General features: G+C 43.5%; 2 protein-coding genes across 3 annotated transcripts; one reads left to right on the top strand and one right to left on the bottom strand.

Annotated features, from left to right (window-relative positions):
* The first annotated feature begins 2350 nt into the window (after positions 1–2350).
* Positions 2351–6232, top strand: LOC124674194 (peptidyl-prolyl cis-trans isomerase Pin1-like). The gene is made up of 2 exons (XM_047210234.1): positions 2351–2709; positions 5890–6232. The coding sequence occupies exons 1-2, from the start codon at positions 2466–2468 to the stop codon at positions 6012–6014; spliced, it is 369 nt and encodes a 122-aa protein (XP_047066190.1). The 5' UTR covers positions 2351–2465; the 3' UTR covers positions 6015–6232.
* Positions 6233–6934: 702 nt separating this feature from the next.
* LOC124674193 (tRNA-dihydrouridine(47) synthase [NAD(P)(+)]-like) lies at positions 6935–14805 on the bottom strand. 2 transcript variants are annotated; one of them, XM_047210232.1, is made up of 10 exons: positions 14560–14805; positions 13195–13311; positions 12875–13093; positions 11614–11881; positions 11250–11515; positions 10562–10834; positions 10022–10303; positions 7797–7917; positions 7399–7568; positions 6935–7300 (listed from the first exon to the last, which is right to left on the bottom strand). In XM_047210232.1, the coding sequence occupies exons 1-10, from the start codon at positions 14797–14799 to the stop codon at positions 7202–7204; spliced, it is 2055 nt and encodes a 684-aa protein (XP_047066188.1). In that variant the 5' UTR covers positions 14800–14805; the 3' UTR covers positions 6935–7201. The 2 variants fall into 2 exon arrangements, with proteins under 2 accessions (XP_047066188.1, XP_047066189.1); XM_047210233.1 differs by having other exon boundaries at positions 11250–11509.
* Between the last annotated feature and the right edge of the window lie 3987 nt (positions 14806–18792).

Here is an 18792-nt window from a genome sequence, read left to right as displayed (position 1 = left end):
ATTCGTGTAGTACAAGTTACATATTCCGGGAAGGTTTCTAACTCATCCCGCAAGATTACAAATGACACTTCCTATTACAACTCTATCTTTCCTTAAATACATCTTGGGCTCCCGAATCTTCTTATTCTTCGGGTAGTGGGCCTTCAGTAAACCCCGGGTACTATCTTCGACAGGCCCATTTGGGATGCCTATGTCACCGAGTGACTTGCCCCCTTATTAGCCATTCAATTTAGAGCGAAAGTATCGAATTGACCCCGACCTCAAACTTAAATATTCAAAAAATTCAGATTTTTTAAAAACTTGAGTAAATAGTAAACGTTTCTTTTATATTCGGAGAAACTTTCGATCCATTTGGATGAACAGTTTCTGATTAAACAATTTAATCACAAACAGTCCATCGAAATGGATTGAAATTAAATATAACATTTACTATTTACTGAATTTTTGTTCAATTTTTTCCAAACAGTTTGAGTTTTGTACTTTGATATCTATAGGAAACATGCCCGCGCGCTGCCGCGGAAAGAAAAATATGCTTATGCATTACAAAGTATTGATTTCTGTTTTCACTATATAGTAAAATCTAGGGGTTTGTAGTCCTTTAGATTTTTTAGGCGTCAACGGTATGCATGGAAAAAAAAATTAGGACTTACAACTCAAATACCATTAAATTATGCAACGATATATGAATCCATAATTCAAATCAAATTGGGTGCATATGAGGAATTATGGTAGAAGAAGTTTTGGCATATGTACTCACACAATCGCGAGCTAGTATTTATTATTTCAAAACCAAGGTAATAAAGTTATATCAAACTCATAATCTGCCCTTTGGTCATTTTAGGTAGGAAATTTTTGTGGAAAGAAAATAAATAAGGCTGCAAAAGTAATTATACCCGGTTGGGTAAATGCTCTTTTCATCTATAATGACGTGTATTATTCTTCGATGACCTGAAATTTGGCCACAATTAGTCATTTGATCGGCCACTGTAGATTAGAAATTGAAAACAGTTATAATGCATCTTACCATTATTTATATGTGCAGATTAACCCCAGGCGGCAATAAAATTTCCTTTGTCTTTTCTCGTGCATCTGCAATGCTTCGGGCCAATGCTCTTGAAGAGCTTTTACTGAACGTACCTTGGAGCCGCGGATCTCCATGTTGCTCTACAAACTCTTCCTTTGCTCAATCGCCGCGCATCCCACACTCCGCCCAGTGTCGTCCCTGACATCCTAGGCGTCTGCCATCCCAGCAACTACACGCTGAGTCATCCATGGCCGCTGGAATTAGAAAAAAATAGCAGAGAAAACTGTGTTCTGTACGTATTATCTAAAGGGTGAATTCAGAAGTGTGAACCAGAACAAATTGAAGCAATGATTTACCAACAAATACTTATCTACCCCATCCAGTCTAGCAGATACGTGCATATGCATCTCAATATATAACTATTGAGCGTGTCAGGATAATCAGGCCACAGAAAGGGGACCAGGTTCATCGCATGAAGTAAATTGTAATCAGGCCAATCTGACTGGTTGAGGAGGCTTCGGCAGCTGACCTATTTTTGAATGCGATGTGATTCAGTTAAGAGGGGTGGCGAAAGTTGGAGCACCATTGGTGTCGCCCGAGTAGTGCGTGCTGGATTGAACCAAGCAGGAACCTGAGGTAGCTTGCAGCCGGAATTGTAGCCGGTTGTGTTAAGCCCAGAGCACAACATATCAGCGTTAAACTCAGCGGATCAGCAGTAGAACTCTGATCGGAAGTCTGGTCTTTCTTCAATCTCAAAACTTGATCAATCTTGCCGTGAGCATAGCACCACAACATGACGAAAAACATCACCATCTGATATTCCTCTCGATGTAGCCCTTGACAGCTCTACCGTGTCGGCGGCCACAAACCCTAGATGTGGAGGCTTGATTATGTTGTTGTTGTCCTCCCGTGGGGTTTTCTGTGGTCTTGGGAGAAAGAGGAGGAGTCAGGGCCTCTGTCAAGCTTTTAAAAGGCTATATAGTTAGCGATAGAATCTGTTAAGGGAAGGAAGAGTCCAGAAAGCGAGCGAGCAATGGCTGTTGTTGGCCCACTCGACGCAGAGAAGCGCAGGACGGAGGCCCAGTTCGGTTCGCTGAAACGTTTTTCACTTGTGCGGTGGCAATGCTAGTAATTTTGACTTGAAAACATGGGCGATTCTAAAACGGACGAAAATTTTGGGGAGAAACCTTCCTTCCTTTATTAGTAGGTATAGACTAGGTGAGTCCGGTACTTGGATCTAACTTGGAGGGCTGATAAGAGGGTCTCGGTGACTCTACGCCACACACCCTTGTAAAGCGTACTGCTGGGATACGCCTTGTGCTTTGCTTTCACCATACAAGCGCACGCAGGTTTCCTCCGCCCACAGAACAGAAATCAGCATTTCGAAAAAAAGATCTCATCTTTCTTTCCTGTTCAACCGGAGCGGCGAGCGGCGGAAGCGATGGCGTCGGCAGCTGGGGAGGACACGGTGCGGGCGTCGCACATCCTGATCAAGCACGAGGGTTCCCGCCGCAAGGCGTCCTGGAAGGACCCCGAGGGCCGGGTCATCTCCGCCACCACGCGCGCCGACGCCGCCGCGCGCCTCGGGGAGCTCCGCGACCAGATCCTCTCCGGCCGGGGCTCCTTCGCCGACCTCGCCGCGCAGCACTCCGACTGCTCCTCCGCCCGCCGCGGCGGCGACCTAGGTACGCGCCTCACCTGTGCGCCCCGCTCCTTGTGGGTCAGGAGCTAGATTTGGACGTCTCGCTGCTAGGGATTTTTAGGGTTACCCTGACCGATCGATCCAGTCCGTTCTTGATTCTTCTCGTTGCATCCGTTCCGTTATTGTTCGATTCCTGGGGGAAAAACAAGTGAAGCTGCAGATCCTTGGATATGAAGTATATGATCTGGCCGATTAATTAGTGTTTTTCCTGACCTAGCTGTGATATTACCAGTGGATTGTCGCAATATCTTTTTTAATCATTGTGAAGAAAATAGTCTATTTGACCGCGTTGTCTTAAAATCGAGGGATTGGATTGTGAGATAGAACGGCTGCTTAGCTCACCTGTCCCGGTGTGCATTTATAGCAGCTCAGGGATTATTAGTGTCCAACTAGTTATGATCTGTAAGTACTCTGCATTTTCCTGGCAAGGGCAAGGGGTTAACTTGAGGCAGTAGGAGGCCACATTTCCAATTGAGAAACTGTTATATGAAGAGCTGCTGTGAAATTTGTACTACAGAAAGCAGGGTTGAATCAGCGGTGGCAAAAAATCCCTCTGGTTAGCTTCTAAATTATTTACTAGGAAGCACGTTGAAAAAGCTAAATTAAGCACACCCTTAGCTGCTTTGGTATGCATTTATTCCAGCTCACGGATTATCAGTGCTCAACTAGTAGTTATAATGTGTAATACTCTGCATTTTCCTGACAAAGGCAAGGAGTTAACTTGAGGCAGTAGGAGGCCACATTTCCCATTACAGAACTGTTATATGAAGAAAACTAGATACTGCCAGGGCCTCCCCTCAGTTTTCTGTAAAGGAGAAAAAGGACCAGTTAGCATTTTTTTTATGACATACGGAGTACATTCTTTTCTGTCCTGTCTAGTGTTAAAGGGCCCACATTTTTCCATGGTCTCTAATTTTGTGGTGATCTCAATTGCCACTTGTCAATGAGATGCAGTTTGTAGAGTTTATCTTATACACGATGTGCACCAAGCATATGTCATGTTGTGTAGGGTAGGTATGCTAGTTCGATACAAACAGTGTATTATTGGGGATAATCTTATGGTGAATAAGCTCGATTTAGTTGCTACTTAGGGAAGATGTTTGGAGTGCTAGATTATTGTGTAGGGTTAACGGTCTGTACTTTGCTGTGTAGGTTGTCTCGGCCTCACTTGTATGTGTAATTCTAACACGTATTCTGTGTTATTGCTAAAATAGGGTACTCGGTGGATTCGATCATGTATGTTGGTATCAGCCTCATTTGGTGCCCCAATATAAGTTCATTTTGATTTTGTAGCTTCTACATATGCATGTAAAGAGAAACTTTATACATTACAACGTAAGAGAATCTAGTAGCCACCTTTTAGGGTTAGTTGCTAATGTTCAAGTTCCACCTCCAGTCTTAGAGTTGTTAGCTCTGTATGCACATCTATTATCATTGCACAAGGAAAATGTCAATCTATTCCTGTTCCCTGGCATGCCAATCCTTTCCTGTTATTCGAGCTGTCCCAGCCAGCTTCGCAGCAGTGTGTACCCGTCATGAACTGACGTCTGTGACAAGTTGGCATCAAAGCTTATAGGATCTGTTGCACTTGACACCATTGGACTATCTTTTATGTGGAGTTTCGTATTGTGACCAGATGCTGGCCCACCAAAAGTACCATGTTGTCAGTGCAATCACATCGGAAGCTCTGATACCAACTATGACGAACATACAATTCATGATTTGTATGTACGGTCATGAAGATCACTGGGTCAGCTTGGCTGCTACCTGCTAGGGAGGGTAGATTAAGAACTGGCTGAGAATAGATCTGTATATGTTTTTGCCATTGAAAAATAGATGCGCCTAGCTTCTTATAGAGCTGGTCATGACATCAAATCAAACTCACAGTTAGCAAGGTCCTATAATCTCGCATGTGCATAGTAACAATGTACTTGGTGTGTTCTGTGTTATTGCTGAAATAGTGTACTTGGTGCATCTGTAGTAGGTCATGTATATTGGTGTCAGCCCCATTTGGTGCCAATACAAGTTGAGCAAGCTATTCACTGAACCAGCAATGGGACATTCTGCTATGGTGATTTGAGCCTTTTTCATGGAAGCACTGACATAATAACTACTATATCTAGTAGCCACCTTTTGGAATTAGTTGATAATGTTTGAAGTTGTGTTTCCAGTCTAAGGAGTTGTTAGCTCTGTATGCACGTCTATTTTCATTAAGCAAGGAAAATGATAATCCATTCCTGTTCTCTGTCATGCCAATACTTAATATATGATATATCCTTTCCCTGTCAATCGAGCTGTCTCAGTCATCTTTGCAGCAGTATGTACATACATGTCATGAACTGATGTTCCTGGCAATTGAATTCGGTATCAATGCTGATGATATCTGTTGCACTTGACACCATTGGTCTGTCATCTTTTTGGAGTTCCTAATGGCCAGATGTTGACCCACCGAAAGTACCATGGAGTCAAGTGCAATAGCATCATGAGCTATGATATCAATTGTTAGCAACATACAGGTAGGAATAGAGCAGTTCAAGGAATATTAGCTACGTTTAAATTAAGAGAGATAATAATGGATAGAGTTCATCTAGAAGTGTTGCATATACATTTTTTCAGGTTTTTTGCTTATCTTATAAACCAGGTTGCTAATATTGGAATGGGTGTGTCAGCGTGTGACCTCTGTTAGATCTTCAGTATTAATTGTTTGTCAGAGATAAGTTGTTTTAATTGTTTCGCACAATTGACCTCTTGCTACATTTGAGTGGGATCTTGCCACGTGCTGCAGCTAGAATATATTCCTACTATGTCATGAAGAAAATCTCTTTATGATATGACGTGCTTGCTCATCTACATTCCGATTTGAGATTAATTAGCTTAGGTTTGCCTTCTTGTGTTGAAGGGGAGAATGATACAAGTGTGCATCTCTTGTATTGGTGATGATGTTTAAGTTCAGTGAAAAGTTTTGAATCTTGCTGATTTGAAGATTCACTACCATGATGCTCATTTGTTAATCGAATCTTCAGAGATAATTATGGTATTCTTGCACTGAGTTTCTTTTTTGCGCCTGAAACATGTCTTTGCGCCTGCTTGATACATGCATGTCTTCATGACTCACATCTGGATCTTTCTAACCATTTTTCTTGCACTGAATCCTTCCTGATAGGCACCTTTGGGAGGAGGCAGATGCAGAAGCCCTTCGAGGATGCCACATACGCGCTCAAGGTGGGTGAGATCAGCGACATCATCGACACTGAGAGTGGGGTCCACATCATCCTTCGGACCGCCTGAGTGAAGCCTTCACGTCTCAGCAACTGGGTGTCCCTTCTACCAGGGCATGTGCCGCTTCTTTCCGGCAGGCTGAAACTTGAATGGAGAAAATGTCCTGTATTGCCTAACACGTTTGCTCGGAGCCTTATAACCATTTGAGCTTGTTGCCCACATCATTGCTCGTTAACGTTTGAGCTTTTGAGCTTTCGACGTAATGCTATGTTTTATCTTTTTGTGTACATTAGTTTCTGATCAATCATTGTTTCGGTTCGAAACTGCCCAACGCCTTGTCTTAAACTCGTGATGGGAGAGAGGATGGCAAACTAGTTCAAGTGGTCAAACTGGGCAAGACCATCCCATTTAAATTTGCCCCTGTGGCTGTTGGCATGTTTGGCTTTTCTTCCTGTTCTAACAATGGAGACTGCAGACTTCCACCGTGTGTTGTTTCTCTAACTGTTCAGGTCATGTGAGTATACATATGACAGTCAAGTCCTGTACCTGAAGGGAAGCTCGACATTGGGCTTCACCCTAGATCCTTCATGATACACTGTCACCATTCAATGGTGACCCAAGTCGAACCTGTTGGACCCTCGTGGAACATGTTGAGCTGGGCGGTTAGGACTGGATGGGAGATCTTCATTCTCCTTGGCATGTCGTGTTGGTGCAATCCATTTTGATTCATTACGTTGACGTGCCATCCATCACTCAAAAAAAAATAAAAAATCATGGTATCCCCAGGACCAGCGCTGCAGGCTCACGGGGAGGCTACTGCCCTTGAACGGATGCTCTGCACGCATGTTCCAGAGCCACCGGACCAGTCATCAGGCTGACCAACCCTGCCAGAAGACCAGTAGGACAGGACCGCGCCAACGGCACGACTGATTAGGACTAAGAACAATCAGGCCCTTGAGTTGTAGTGTTTGAGTGTAGCAGTAAACTAGTATAATTGTGCGGGACTTGAAACTGAAACGGGAAAACCCCTTTGTGAAGCTTTTGGATCATCATATAACTATCTAATGCCTTACAATTACCAGCATTCAGTATTATTCTTCGAATAAACATGCAGAGCCATCATTTAGAAAAAAAAAATCGATATCATATTGTTCTACCGCACCGCTAAATAACCATTCAAAGGCAGCATAAGAATGTCCGAGTTCCTGATGTTGATTATGCTCGAAACGGGCCACCTGACATGAAAAATTGTTTCATTAGCCATTCTCTGCGCGGTCGTAGGCGTTGGACTTGTGCTTGGGCGCGAAGGTGAACCCTTCCGGGACCTTGCCCAACAGCAACTCTGAGATCCTCACCTGCGTGTTGCACACAGAGGAGACACGTCAGCTTCAAGCTCACGTATCAACAGGTTCACACACCCGGCTACAGGGGAGAACGATGAGGAGTTGCTTACCCAGTCGGCGGCTGAGTCGGAGGCCATTAGGGTCTCGAGGTCGTCGCGGCCGCAGTAGCTTGGGGGCCTCCAGTTGAGCCGCTGCGGGACAACATCCAGCAGCCCAACCGGGATGTACCGGCACGTGTAGCTCAGCCATTCTAGCAGGAAATGGCGGGTCGTCTCCACACCTGAGGAACCATGAAATCAGAACAGTTCTGTTGAGAATCATTTGTAATACATTCTCCCTGTGAGGATTGTTTGGTACAAAATTTGGCTTCCTTGCAAATATAAGTTTCAGTGGAATTAGCAAAACTACATGGTGGGCCGATACTGTTTACATTTCAGTGTCCACTCCTGGTAAAGAAAGTAGCCCAAAAAAGGTCCTACTCCTGGTATTTGCAGAGATGGGAACTCACCTTTGGTATCGGAACCCCAATGTTCCAGACCGAAACGCACAAAATCTCTGAGAATATCGAGTCTCTCACCAGATGTAATATCCCAGTCCCTTTGTTCTTTTATCTCGGTAAATATCCAAGGCTGTCAAGCATCAGACGTCATGAATTAGCACCAAATCATTTGATACGATTACACATAGACATGGGCATTCCTGGGGGGACACCACGTCATTATTCATTAAATATAGCAGCGGACAAGAGCAGCATAATATAAGCGACATAAACCTGAGATTTTCATGTGTTTTATGATACTATTAGCAGGAGCAGGAATGCATTGCTTCCTAATCTTTAATGCTGTCATACACAGCCATGTTAGCGAAGGTTCTGAATCCTAACCACGCAAACTGAACTGAGTGTTACTAGGCCTCAAGAGGGAGCAAGACAAAACTGGAGGACAAGTTCACTGGCACAAATATTTCCTGACAACCATGAGATGTGCCTTTGTTGCATGATTTTTGACAGCAAATGCATGGATTGTTTCAATAGTGATCAGGCGCAATTGGACTAATCAATTTTACTAGCTTAATACATACATAGAGGTTATTAAGCTAGTAAGAGAATCACACAAGCAACAAATAAACACAAATATAAGCAGGAGCAGCAACCCATTTCTTCCTGACCTTTAACCATACACAGGCATGTAAGCCACTGGTTCTGAATCCTACACAACTGAACTGAGTATTAGAGCATCTCCAGTCGCGTCCCCCAAATGACGACCGGCGAAAGCGCTGGATCGGTCGATGGGGGCCACAGCCGCTTGGTGCTGCGTATGGAGTGCGTGCTTTCCCAGCCTCTTCCCGCAAACGTGCCCCCAACAGTTTTTTTCAATGGAATTTAAATCAAAATAGGATCGTTGCGTTCAAGAGCTAGAGTTCAAAGTTACCGCCACAGATCGTCGCGTACGCCGACTGGACCATTACAGAAATGAGGCACAAATAAACCTAGAAAAACGGTTTGGATCCTGACATCGACAGCGGCTCGGCCTCATCATCCAGAACCACGACGTCGGCCTGCTCGCCCGACGCCGAAGTTGTTGTCAGCGTCGAGTTGTGGTGGCCCATGCCGTCACCTACGCAGTCGCCGATGCCATTGCTGATGACGTCCCCGCAAGGAGCCATGTGTGGCAAGGATGGCCTTGGGGCGCCAGACCCGACCGAAAAAGGCCTTTGGGGCACGTGGCTGGGCGCGGTTAACTGTCCGGTGTACCCCAAAGGCATGGGACGCAACTGGAGATGCTCTTACTATGCCTCAAATGGGACCAAGACAAATTTGGAGTACAAGTTCACTGACACCAATATTTCGTGCCAACCATGTGATATGTCTTCGCATGATTTTTGGCTAGCCAATGAATGGATTATTTCAATGGTGATCAGGCGCAATTGGACTAATCTGAACATCCCATCTAGTAGATAGATGCATAGAGGTTATTAAGCTAGTAAGAGCATCACACAAACAAAATATACAAAAGTATTGGGACCTACTACCATTCAAGTAATAACAAGTTCGCATGTATCCTCATGAATTGCTAGGATTACATGCTACGGATTATCTTGTGCATAGACTATCAACTCAATGTGAAGTATGCCCTGGAACTATGTATAAATCTGTGTAAACACCTTTCACTAACTAGGGAAATAATGTGGATGCAAAGCCATCAGCCATTCGGCTGTATGGACAGGGACCATATCTATCACACTTCTAAAAATAATTGGCATTTGGATTTTTAGATCAAAGGGAAGGGATCAGTGTGAAACATTCATGGAAGAAGAGGAACCAGATGTGATAAAACAGCTAATATGTTCTGGTTGAGCCACTGACATATTTAATAGCTATATTTCAATTCTACTATGGTCAGAAGTATTTAAAATGCATCATTCACACAGGATACATAATGGCATAAGAGAGCATAAAACACTGTCACGAATACGCAATAGATTGCAACAAAGAATCACACTTATTGTTACGGAAGATCATCAATTCATTGTTGACAATTGAAGCAGAATTTTGAACTTTCCAAGACTAAACATTTGGGCATAACTTCTTAATCCAGAACTGAACACAACTCCAAGCCAACATGCGGTTCACAACCACACTTTGCCAAAGTGCACAAGTGACAGAATCATTTTTCTATTCTTTTTTTCAAATATATATAGATGTAAAACTTATGAACTGTTGCATATACTAACCTTGATAAGTGCACCACGAGCAATCATGCAAGTGGAAATTTTGGAGGAGCCTGAAACATGCCTGTTCCAGTCGGTAAAGGAGAATATATCACCATTTCCAATGACATGCAGGTCGGCAGGGGCCTTCTGTGCACACTGGTTAATATAGTCCCAATCGGCAAGTTTGCTATAGCGTTGTTGCCGCGATCGACCATGTATTGTTATGGCTGAAGCACCCCAGTCATAAATGTCTGAAACTAAAGAATCAGCACGGTTCCTTCCTTCAAAGAAAGCTGTTCTTACCTGGGATGAAGCAGTGAAGACAAGGTGAGCAAAATGATTCAGCTGTTTCATTTAATATATGATATGAATGTAGCACCATAATGAAGGGCTTAACTGAAATAACTTGGTTTTCATTACAATTAATAGTTTAACCTAAACGACTATGTGTGGGGGGCATTGAGCATGCTACATCAGCAACAGATAAAGTGATGCAGCACCTAGACACTCACACATTAGCTAGCTTCTAAGAATCCCAAGAAAGTTATGGCGTGAAATTACCTTTACAGTTAAAGGCCTGTTAGTGACAGCAGATGATGCTTGAACAATACCCTTAATCCTCATAGGTTTGTTGAGCAATGAGGACCCAGCACCCTTGTTGACAACTACATCAATTGGGCAGCCCATATTTATGTCAATGAAGTCAAACGAACACTCATTATCCACAAGTTCAACTGTTCGTGCTACTGTATCTGGAAAAGCTCCACATATTTGCACCCCAAATAAATCTTCTGATGAATGTCGTCGCAGCAAAGCCCACTCTGACGCTTGCCCCTACATGAAATATATTCATATGAAGGGACCTCATGAAGAATATCCAGTAGATGATACTCCCTCCTTGCCATAATATAGTGCATATAAGTTCTTTAAAAGGTCAAACATCATTAACTTTGACCAAATTATTGAGAGAATTATCTATATCAACAATATCAAATGTACATCATAGGAAAATATACATCATGACTAATCTAATGGTATCGATTTGGTATTCTAGAAAGATACTTTTTCTACATAATTAGCCAAACGTTTCATCGTTTGACTTTTTAAAACATTTTGGATAGGAGGAAGTAATCCCTTAACTTTTTTCTCTGGCAACATTTTGTAATGGATGTAAGGAACAATTCCACTCAGACACAGAAAGGGCATGTCCGCATATGATGGAACAAACGAGAGAGGTGAGTTTTCTAACCTGCATAAGATTAGTGCACATAGCCATTTCTCCACAAGTAATATCAGCTCCCAATGTTTTGCACAGCCTCCGAAAAGGAAGATTCCCAACAGTGGTCAAGGGAGCAAGGTACAATTTCTCCCTAAAATCTATGATCTTTTTTTCACGTAAATGAGGTGTTGTGACTAGGTCAACTCTGCAAGAACTTGTGCTATCTGAAGGAACTTCCAATCCATTAAGTAAACTAGGATCTTCAGGGTACACCTTAGTGTCATGAGAATCTGCCCCTAACGTTAATAAAAAGGTAAGCAAATGAAACGGCACTATATAAGTAATAGGAGAACTTACAACAATGACTTTTAAGTCTAGAAACAAAACTAATTACCAGCTGCATTTTTGTGAATTTCATCACCTTCAACCTTTGACTTCTTTGATGCCCTTGGTCCGACACATGGAACAGAGTTATCAACCAAAGGTTCACCCCCCAAATTATCCATTTCCTCACATAAACTGGAATCATGTTCCACATTCACAGGAGGACTGCAAAGAGATTCAGTTTTATCATCACCATTCATTTCACATGATACATCTGGATTATCATGATCAGCCCTCTTATCATCGGTTGTTGCATTTGCTTTAATCTTCATGACTTCCTGCAATATAAAACATACCCATCCAGAGAGAATAAATGAACATATTATCATGTAGCAAAAAATCAAGAAATAGATCCCTCTAAGAAACAAAAAATTGTGGCAAGTAAAGATTTTATACAAACACCACATGCATCACAGAAACTTCAACAATAACTTACAATCTAAACAGAAAGGGGTTACATAACTCAATAGCTTTCATTGGCCATTTGTTGACAGACATTAACATTTCCTAGATCTTATACATGTATCAGGCACATAACTATCACACTACTACACACATCTTTTTTTATTATATTGAAGAGACTGAGAGTGCCACTATATATCGTGTTTGGCTTTCCTGGCACCTACTTGTTTCCTACATGCAAAGGATATTTTAATAAATTTGCCGCCACTTGCCACAGTAAATATCTTAAACAAAGATATTAAAGAAGTTATTTTGCTAGATACATAAACTAGCAGCTGCATACTAGCAGACTCGTCATCATATTGTTGCAATACCAGTTGGAATCAGAGCCATCACACAGACATAAGCGATGCAGCACACACAACATATTTTGCACGTTAACTAATAAGGGAAGTAGGGTAACAGTCATTTCCAGCCAATTGCTAGATATAAAAATTGTGACACATACTGTTCGTTTAATAGATATGTTTGTGCGCCTACTATCTACAAGAAACTTGGCAGTAACTGACTGTCATGCCATAAAATAATTTATCAGCAGAAAGTATTGACGCAACGGCAGTTCATACATCAAATTCTACCTAGTGAGAGACACAATAAGATAAGAGATGCAGAAAAATTATTAGGCTGCAGAACTACTTACAACATAGGTTTATACAGCTATATGTATTAGCCATTATTGTTTCAGCAAGTGGTAGCTGATAATTATTCAATACACAAATTTAAACCCATAAGAACTGCAACATGCTCCAATAAAAGTGCAAAAGATAGACCAGATAAACAATATAGTTCAGCAAAGTTTAATGATGTACCTTAAGACCAAGATGTTTGATCTGAGCACTAGCCCTGGGAAATTTATATTTGGTCTTCCATAAAAGCTTTTGAATATCTTTACTCAGAGGATTTATCTCATGGTTCTCAGAAGGTGCATGGTTGTCCTTATGTGTACCAAAAAATCGACAAGTTAGTCCATACTGGCAAGACTGCTCCAAAACAGTAAATGGGCACATTCCTTCAAGGTCAGCTGGTTTCTGCGCAAGGAAAGTAACAACGAAATAAGTCATGAGTTATAGGTTCATGGACAACACCAAACCAACAAGGGCCAAGAAGAATGGCCACATGATATAAATACCTGAGCCAAATATGCATCTACGTCATGGCTGAAACGGCAAGAAGCGCCATATTTGCAAGCGTCTGCTTTTCCAGTTTTCCCTACTGCTACACAAAGACGTGACACAGACTCCTGTTCCTGCATAAGTGGCACAAAGCATAAGCAAACAACACTCTGTAGTATATGTTGCCTACAGCGCTACATAAGAAATACACATACACAGAATGACTGTCATGTTAGTGGGCATCTCTTGCACATTACCAAAGCATGCAGACATTTATGACCAGAGCAGAAGCCCATAGCAGGGGCCAAAAGGTGACAGGAATGCAGGTACGCAATAGGTGTAGTTCAAAGGCGGTTTTGCAACAAAGATGGTACATAACTCAACGCATAGATCCTACTAGTTAGGTAGCCCCAAATTGTCATTGCAAATCCATGTAGGACATTTTATATCGTCACTAGTTTCTACAGCAAGCATTGGATAAACATAATGAGTATAAAATCCCATCAAACTTAGCATGTAAAGTTGCTGACTTGGACACCGAAAAATGAAGGAATGGAGAGCAGAATTCTAAAAGAGCCATTGAATTCTAAACAAGATGCCCACAAGCTAGTTTCTTCCTAAACAATAATCAAACAGAACATGCATCCATCCAGGACAGTGAACATATTAGCCCTCACATTTATATTCGGTGTGTGGTTCTTGCTCGCAACTTGTGTACTTACTAGTCATTTCCGTGTACGTAAATCATCAAAAAATAGGTTCAAAGACTACAAATTGCTAGAAACTGTGCGACCTAAAGTTTTTTAACCCAGCATTTGCGTATTTGTCTAGTTCTTATTTTTGCACAGGCACATATCACCCCACCAACGAATCATTTTTTCAGGCAACAAAAAGCATGACCAGAAGACACCCAAGTGTTGAGTAACTACAAGAAGGCATTACGACAACGTCGACAAGCACCTGGCACGCACAGCTCCACAATACCGGGCATTACAGCAAGCAGCTCGCATACGCTACTACGGGGGTCACCAGGACAGTGAAAATATTAGTCCCCATGTTTATATGCAGTATGTGGCTCTTGCTCACAACTTCTATACTTACTAGGCTAAGGCTAATAATAGGTCAAGATTACAATTGCTAAAAACTTTTTAACTAAAAAGTCTTCGACCCAGCGTCAGCTTGATTGTGTCTAGTTCTATCTCTGCACAGGAAAATTCACCCTAGCAACAAATCGAATTTGCAGACAAGAGATGCAGCAGGACCAAAATGCCGACCAAGTACAGAGTAATTAGAGGCAGGCATTACCACAAGCACCTGGCACGCAAGCACAGCTCCATAACGCTGGGGCATTACAGCGAGCAGTTACGGGGTGGGGTGGGTACCTGCTTGCGCTCGCGCCTGAACTGGCGCTTGGACTTCTTCTCGAGGGGAACGGCGCCGCTGGCCCTGCTCTCCTCGTTGGTGGGGGTGTCGCGCACGGGGGGCGGGCGCAGGAAGGCGGCCTTGACGGGGGCGACGGCGCGGGCCACCAGCTCCTCCGGTGTGGGAGGAGGCGGCGGAGAGGAATCCGCGGCGGTGGGGCAAGGGTCTGGCAGGACATCGGCCGGCGCGGTGGCGGCCATGGTAGCTGCGTGCGTGGCGGCGGCGCGAGGAGAGTGGAGCTACAGCCTGCACATGATGATACACAGGTTGCGGCCAGGGTTTTATGCAAGAGCAATTCTTGTGTGCAGGTACCGGTACCTCCAGCCCAAATTTTGGAGGTTTTATTATGACTTTTTTTTTAGGTATTGGAAGTTTTATGACTTAACAGTTAGCACCATTAGTTGAGGATTTGTTTGTTACCACACAACCACAATTGTAGAATTTTTTCACAAAACACCATATAGGGTACACATAATCTCAGTTTGACGGCTCATTAGTAGATTCAGACACACCATCAGTTCCAGCGTGGCACCACGTTTACATCTCCATAGCGACACAAAATGGGTCAACCCAACCAGTCTTGTGCCTCCAAACCTCTATCCTCGAACAGAGGCAGCAAGGCAATGCAACTGGCTGACCCAACCGGCAACAACGGTTGGGACGGAGACACACCGCCGTCGGGTTTGGGGCTGACAGCAGGGATTGGCGTGGTTGGGGCTAGCGGCGGCGGCTAGGACGGAGGCAGCCTCCAATACCACTAAGGTTGAAGCTCACTTTTGCCCGTAGGCGATGACAACGGGTTCATTAGACCAATAGCCGGATGTATGGTTAATTCACAGCTAGTGTTGGGCAGGGACAACAGCAGAAGAAAGACAATTCGGCCTTATTTTGTATGTGTCCTGAGACACTAAATACGAATCTATTTTCCAACACCAGTGGTTGAATCTTATGTCCATTGTAGTTGTCTTGGTACATATAATCAAAATCTTATGTTGATAAGTTTCTTTTGGTCTGGAATATATTATCCCAATCAGTGTACATGTTATATTCACTTTGGCTTCTTCGTTTCCATGATTTCCGTGTTTTTTTTAGCTTACCCTCAAAAAATGGGTACAAACGTGATAACACTCAGTTTCCAATGCTTCTCCTTAGTTTTCATCCATAAATACAATTGGACGATGTGACGCGTAACCTAATATCCAAGAATTACAGTTTTATTTATTAAATTTGCATAATGTTGACTCGTAAGTTTTAGCCTATGTGATGCATACGCCCTGAATTAGCAAAACTTAAGTTAGAGGTCACTACTAGGAAAACTTTATCGCCAGCGCACCAAAATCCCTTATCGTCAGCACACCAGCGCACATCGGTGGGAATAGGCCGGTGGTAACTGAAAGGACACGGATGTCGCCTAGAGGGGGGGTGAATAGGCGATTTAAAACTTTTACGAGATGGGCTTAACAAATGCGGAATAAAACTAGCGTTTACTTTGTCAAGCCCAAAGCCTATATACTATGGTTCACCTATGTGCACCAACAACTTATTCTAAGCAAGAGTTCACCTATGTGCACCAACAACTTATTCTAAGCAAGAGTTCACCTATGTGCACCAATAACTTATGCTAAGCAATACAAGCAAGCATGTGATAGCAAGATATATATAACTTCAAGCACGATGGCTATCACAAGGTAAAGTGCATAAGTAAAGAGCTCGGGTATAGAGATAACCGAGGCACGCGGGAGACGATGATTTATCCCGGAGTTCACACTCTTGCGAGTGCTAATCTCCGGTGGAGAGGTGCGGTTGCTTAGTGCTCCCGAACGCCACAAGAGGCTCACCTTGAGGTGTGGTTGCTCGATGCACACCAACGCCACAAAGGCCTCACCCCAAGATGCGGTACTCACACCACACACCGAACGCCACGAAGGCGCCTCACCTAAATCTCCGGTGACCCTCGCCACAAAGGCCTAGGTCACGGTTCCACTAAGGGATTTCCTTCGAGGCGGAAACCGGGCCTTACACAAAGGTTGGGGCACACATCCACAACTTAATTGGAGGCTCCCAACAAATCACCACAAAGGTCTAGAATCCGTCTAGGGTTCCAAGAACCCAAGAGTAACAACTTTCTTGCTTTCACCACCACGAATCACCGTGGAGAACTCAAACCGATGCACCAAATGCAATGGCAAGAACACCACAAAGATGCTCAAGTCCTTCTCTCTCAAATTCCAACAAAGCTACAAAAGCTATTGGGGTAATAGGAGAGGAAGAACAAAGAGGAGAACACAAAATTCTCCAAGATCTAGATCCCAAAGATTCACTCACAAAGAGATGATTTGGTTTGGTCAAAGTGTGGATCTAGATCTCCTCTCTCTTTTCCCTCAAAATGGGGCAAGAATCATGGAGGGATAGAGAGAAAGGGCAAGCTTCTCAAGAACAACAATGGAGGAGAGAGAGAGTAGAAGAAGTTACAGCCCAAGGAGGAAGAAGGGGGGTATTTATACCCTCCAAGAAAATCGAGCCGTTGGGCAAAACCAGGGCCGGATATTCCGGCCCAAGTTGGGGCCAGATAATCCGCCCCCCCGGATAATCCGGCCTCGGGGACAAAACCTGGTAAAAATCCGGCCAAATGTCCGCCCCTATCCGGAGCTGCTTTTCTTCTGGTCCTTAGCCGATTTCGAGGGGGCCGGATATTTTGGAAATATCCGGCCCGGATAATCCGGCCCGGATATTTTGGAAATATCCGGCCCGGAAAATCCGGCCTAGCAAACTGCAGAAACACCAAAACTAAAACGGGCATAACTTTAGCATCCGGACTCCGATTTTGATGATCTTGGGCTTGTTTTGAAGCTAGGAACAAGCTCTACAAGATCATGCAGGAAACCATCATAGTCCAACAAGGGAGGATAGAAACAAATGATGAAAGGTTTGACCTATCTAAAAAAGACATACCGGTAAAACCTCCAATCTCGAAAATGCAACAAGTTGCCCGTGCAAAAACCATTCTTGATGAACTAGCGCTTGTCATGAGAATAAGCACAAGCTCTACATCATCACATGGATAAGATCCAAATAATAACCAAGAAAGATGATGAACCAAACTCGAAAACGCAATAAGTGATCTATGCAAAATCCGTTTTCGATGAACTAGAGCTTGTCATGAGAATAAGCACAAGCTCTAAAACATCACATGGATAAGGTCCAAATAACAACCAAGAAAGATGATGCAAGGATGCAAAGGTTTGAGCTCTCTCCGAACGATACGATCGAGTTACTCACTCGAGAGCCCTCTTGATAGTACGGCAACTAAACTATAAACCGGTCTCCAACTACACTATGAGACCGGTGAGAAAGAAACCCTATCAAGAGCAAACCTTATACTTGCGCATTCCACTCGAGCTTGATGATGACGATCTTGACCTCAACAATATGGAACGCCTTTCTTGCTTGTGCTTGCTTGACGAAGTCTTGTAGATTGCTCCCCCATAAACCACTATGGGAGAGCTTCTTCTTCGGCGCATCTTCACTTAACCATGACCACCATGTGGATTGCTCCCCCATAATCCACCATGGGAGAGCTTCTTCTTCGGCGCATCTTCACATATCCATGATCATCATATGGATGGCAAGACTCAAGCAAAAGATCTCTTCGAGATGGCTCATTTTGAACTTGCACTTCATTTCTTCATTCTTCATCATGTTGATGTCTTGAAGTAACTCTAGGGCTCACTTCATCTTCATCTTCAAGACATACTTGACACTTGATATCCTTCATCAAATTCTTCGTATTGCAACCTTGAAGCCAACAAATGGTTCAAGAATTGCCTATGGACAACTCCTACAAATATAACTCAATGCAAACATTAGTCCATAGGGATTGTCATTAATTACCAAAACCACACATGGGGGCTCCATGCACTTTCAGTAACCCCTTGCCGTCGGCGGTGGGAACAGGTCGGCGGTAACATGCTTTATCGCCAGCGCACTAGACTATTGCGCTAGCGGTATTTTTTTTCAAAATAAAAAAAGGCGATCTAGATCTAGCTCGAGCCCGGGAACCATTGCCGTGGGTCATTCCCCTCGGCCATGTTGTCATCGTCGCGCTAGTGTAAGAGGAGGAGGCCATCGGTTAGGTGCAGGTGGAGGAGGAGGCCGTTAGGGAGGAGTAGAAGATCGTCGATGTAGCAGTTGGA

The sequence above is a fragment of the Lolium rigidum genome, chromosome 7 (assembly GCF_022539505.1).
Source record: "Lolium rigidum isolate FL_2022 chromosome 7, APGP_CSIRO_Lrig_0.1, whole genome shotgun sequence".
NCBI classification, from domain to species: domain Eukaryota; kingdom Viridiplantae; phylum Streptophyta; class Magnoliopsida; order Poales; family Poaceae; genus Lolium; species Lolium rigidum.
Note: the sequence above shows the minus strand (reverse complement) of the source record. Positions and strands in the feature narration are given on the sequence as shown.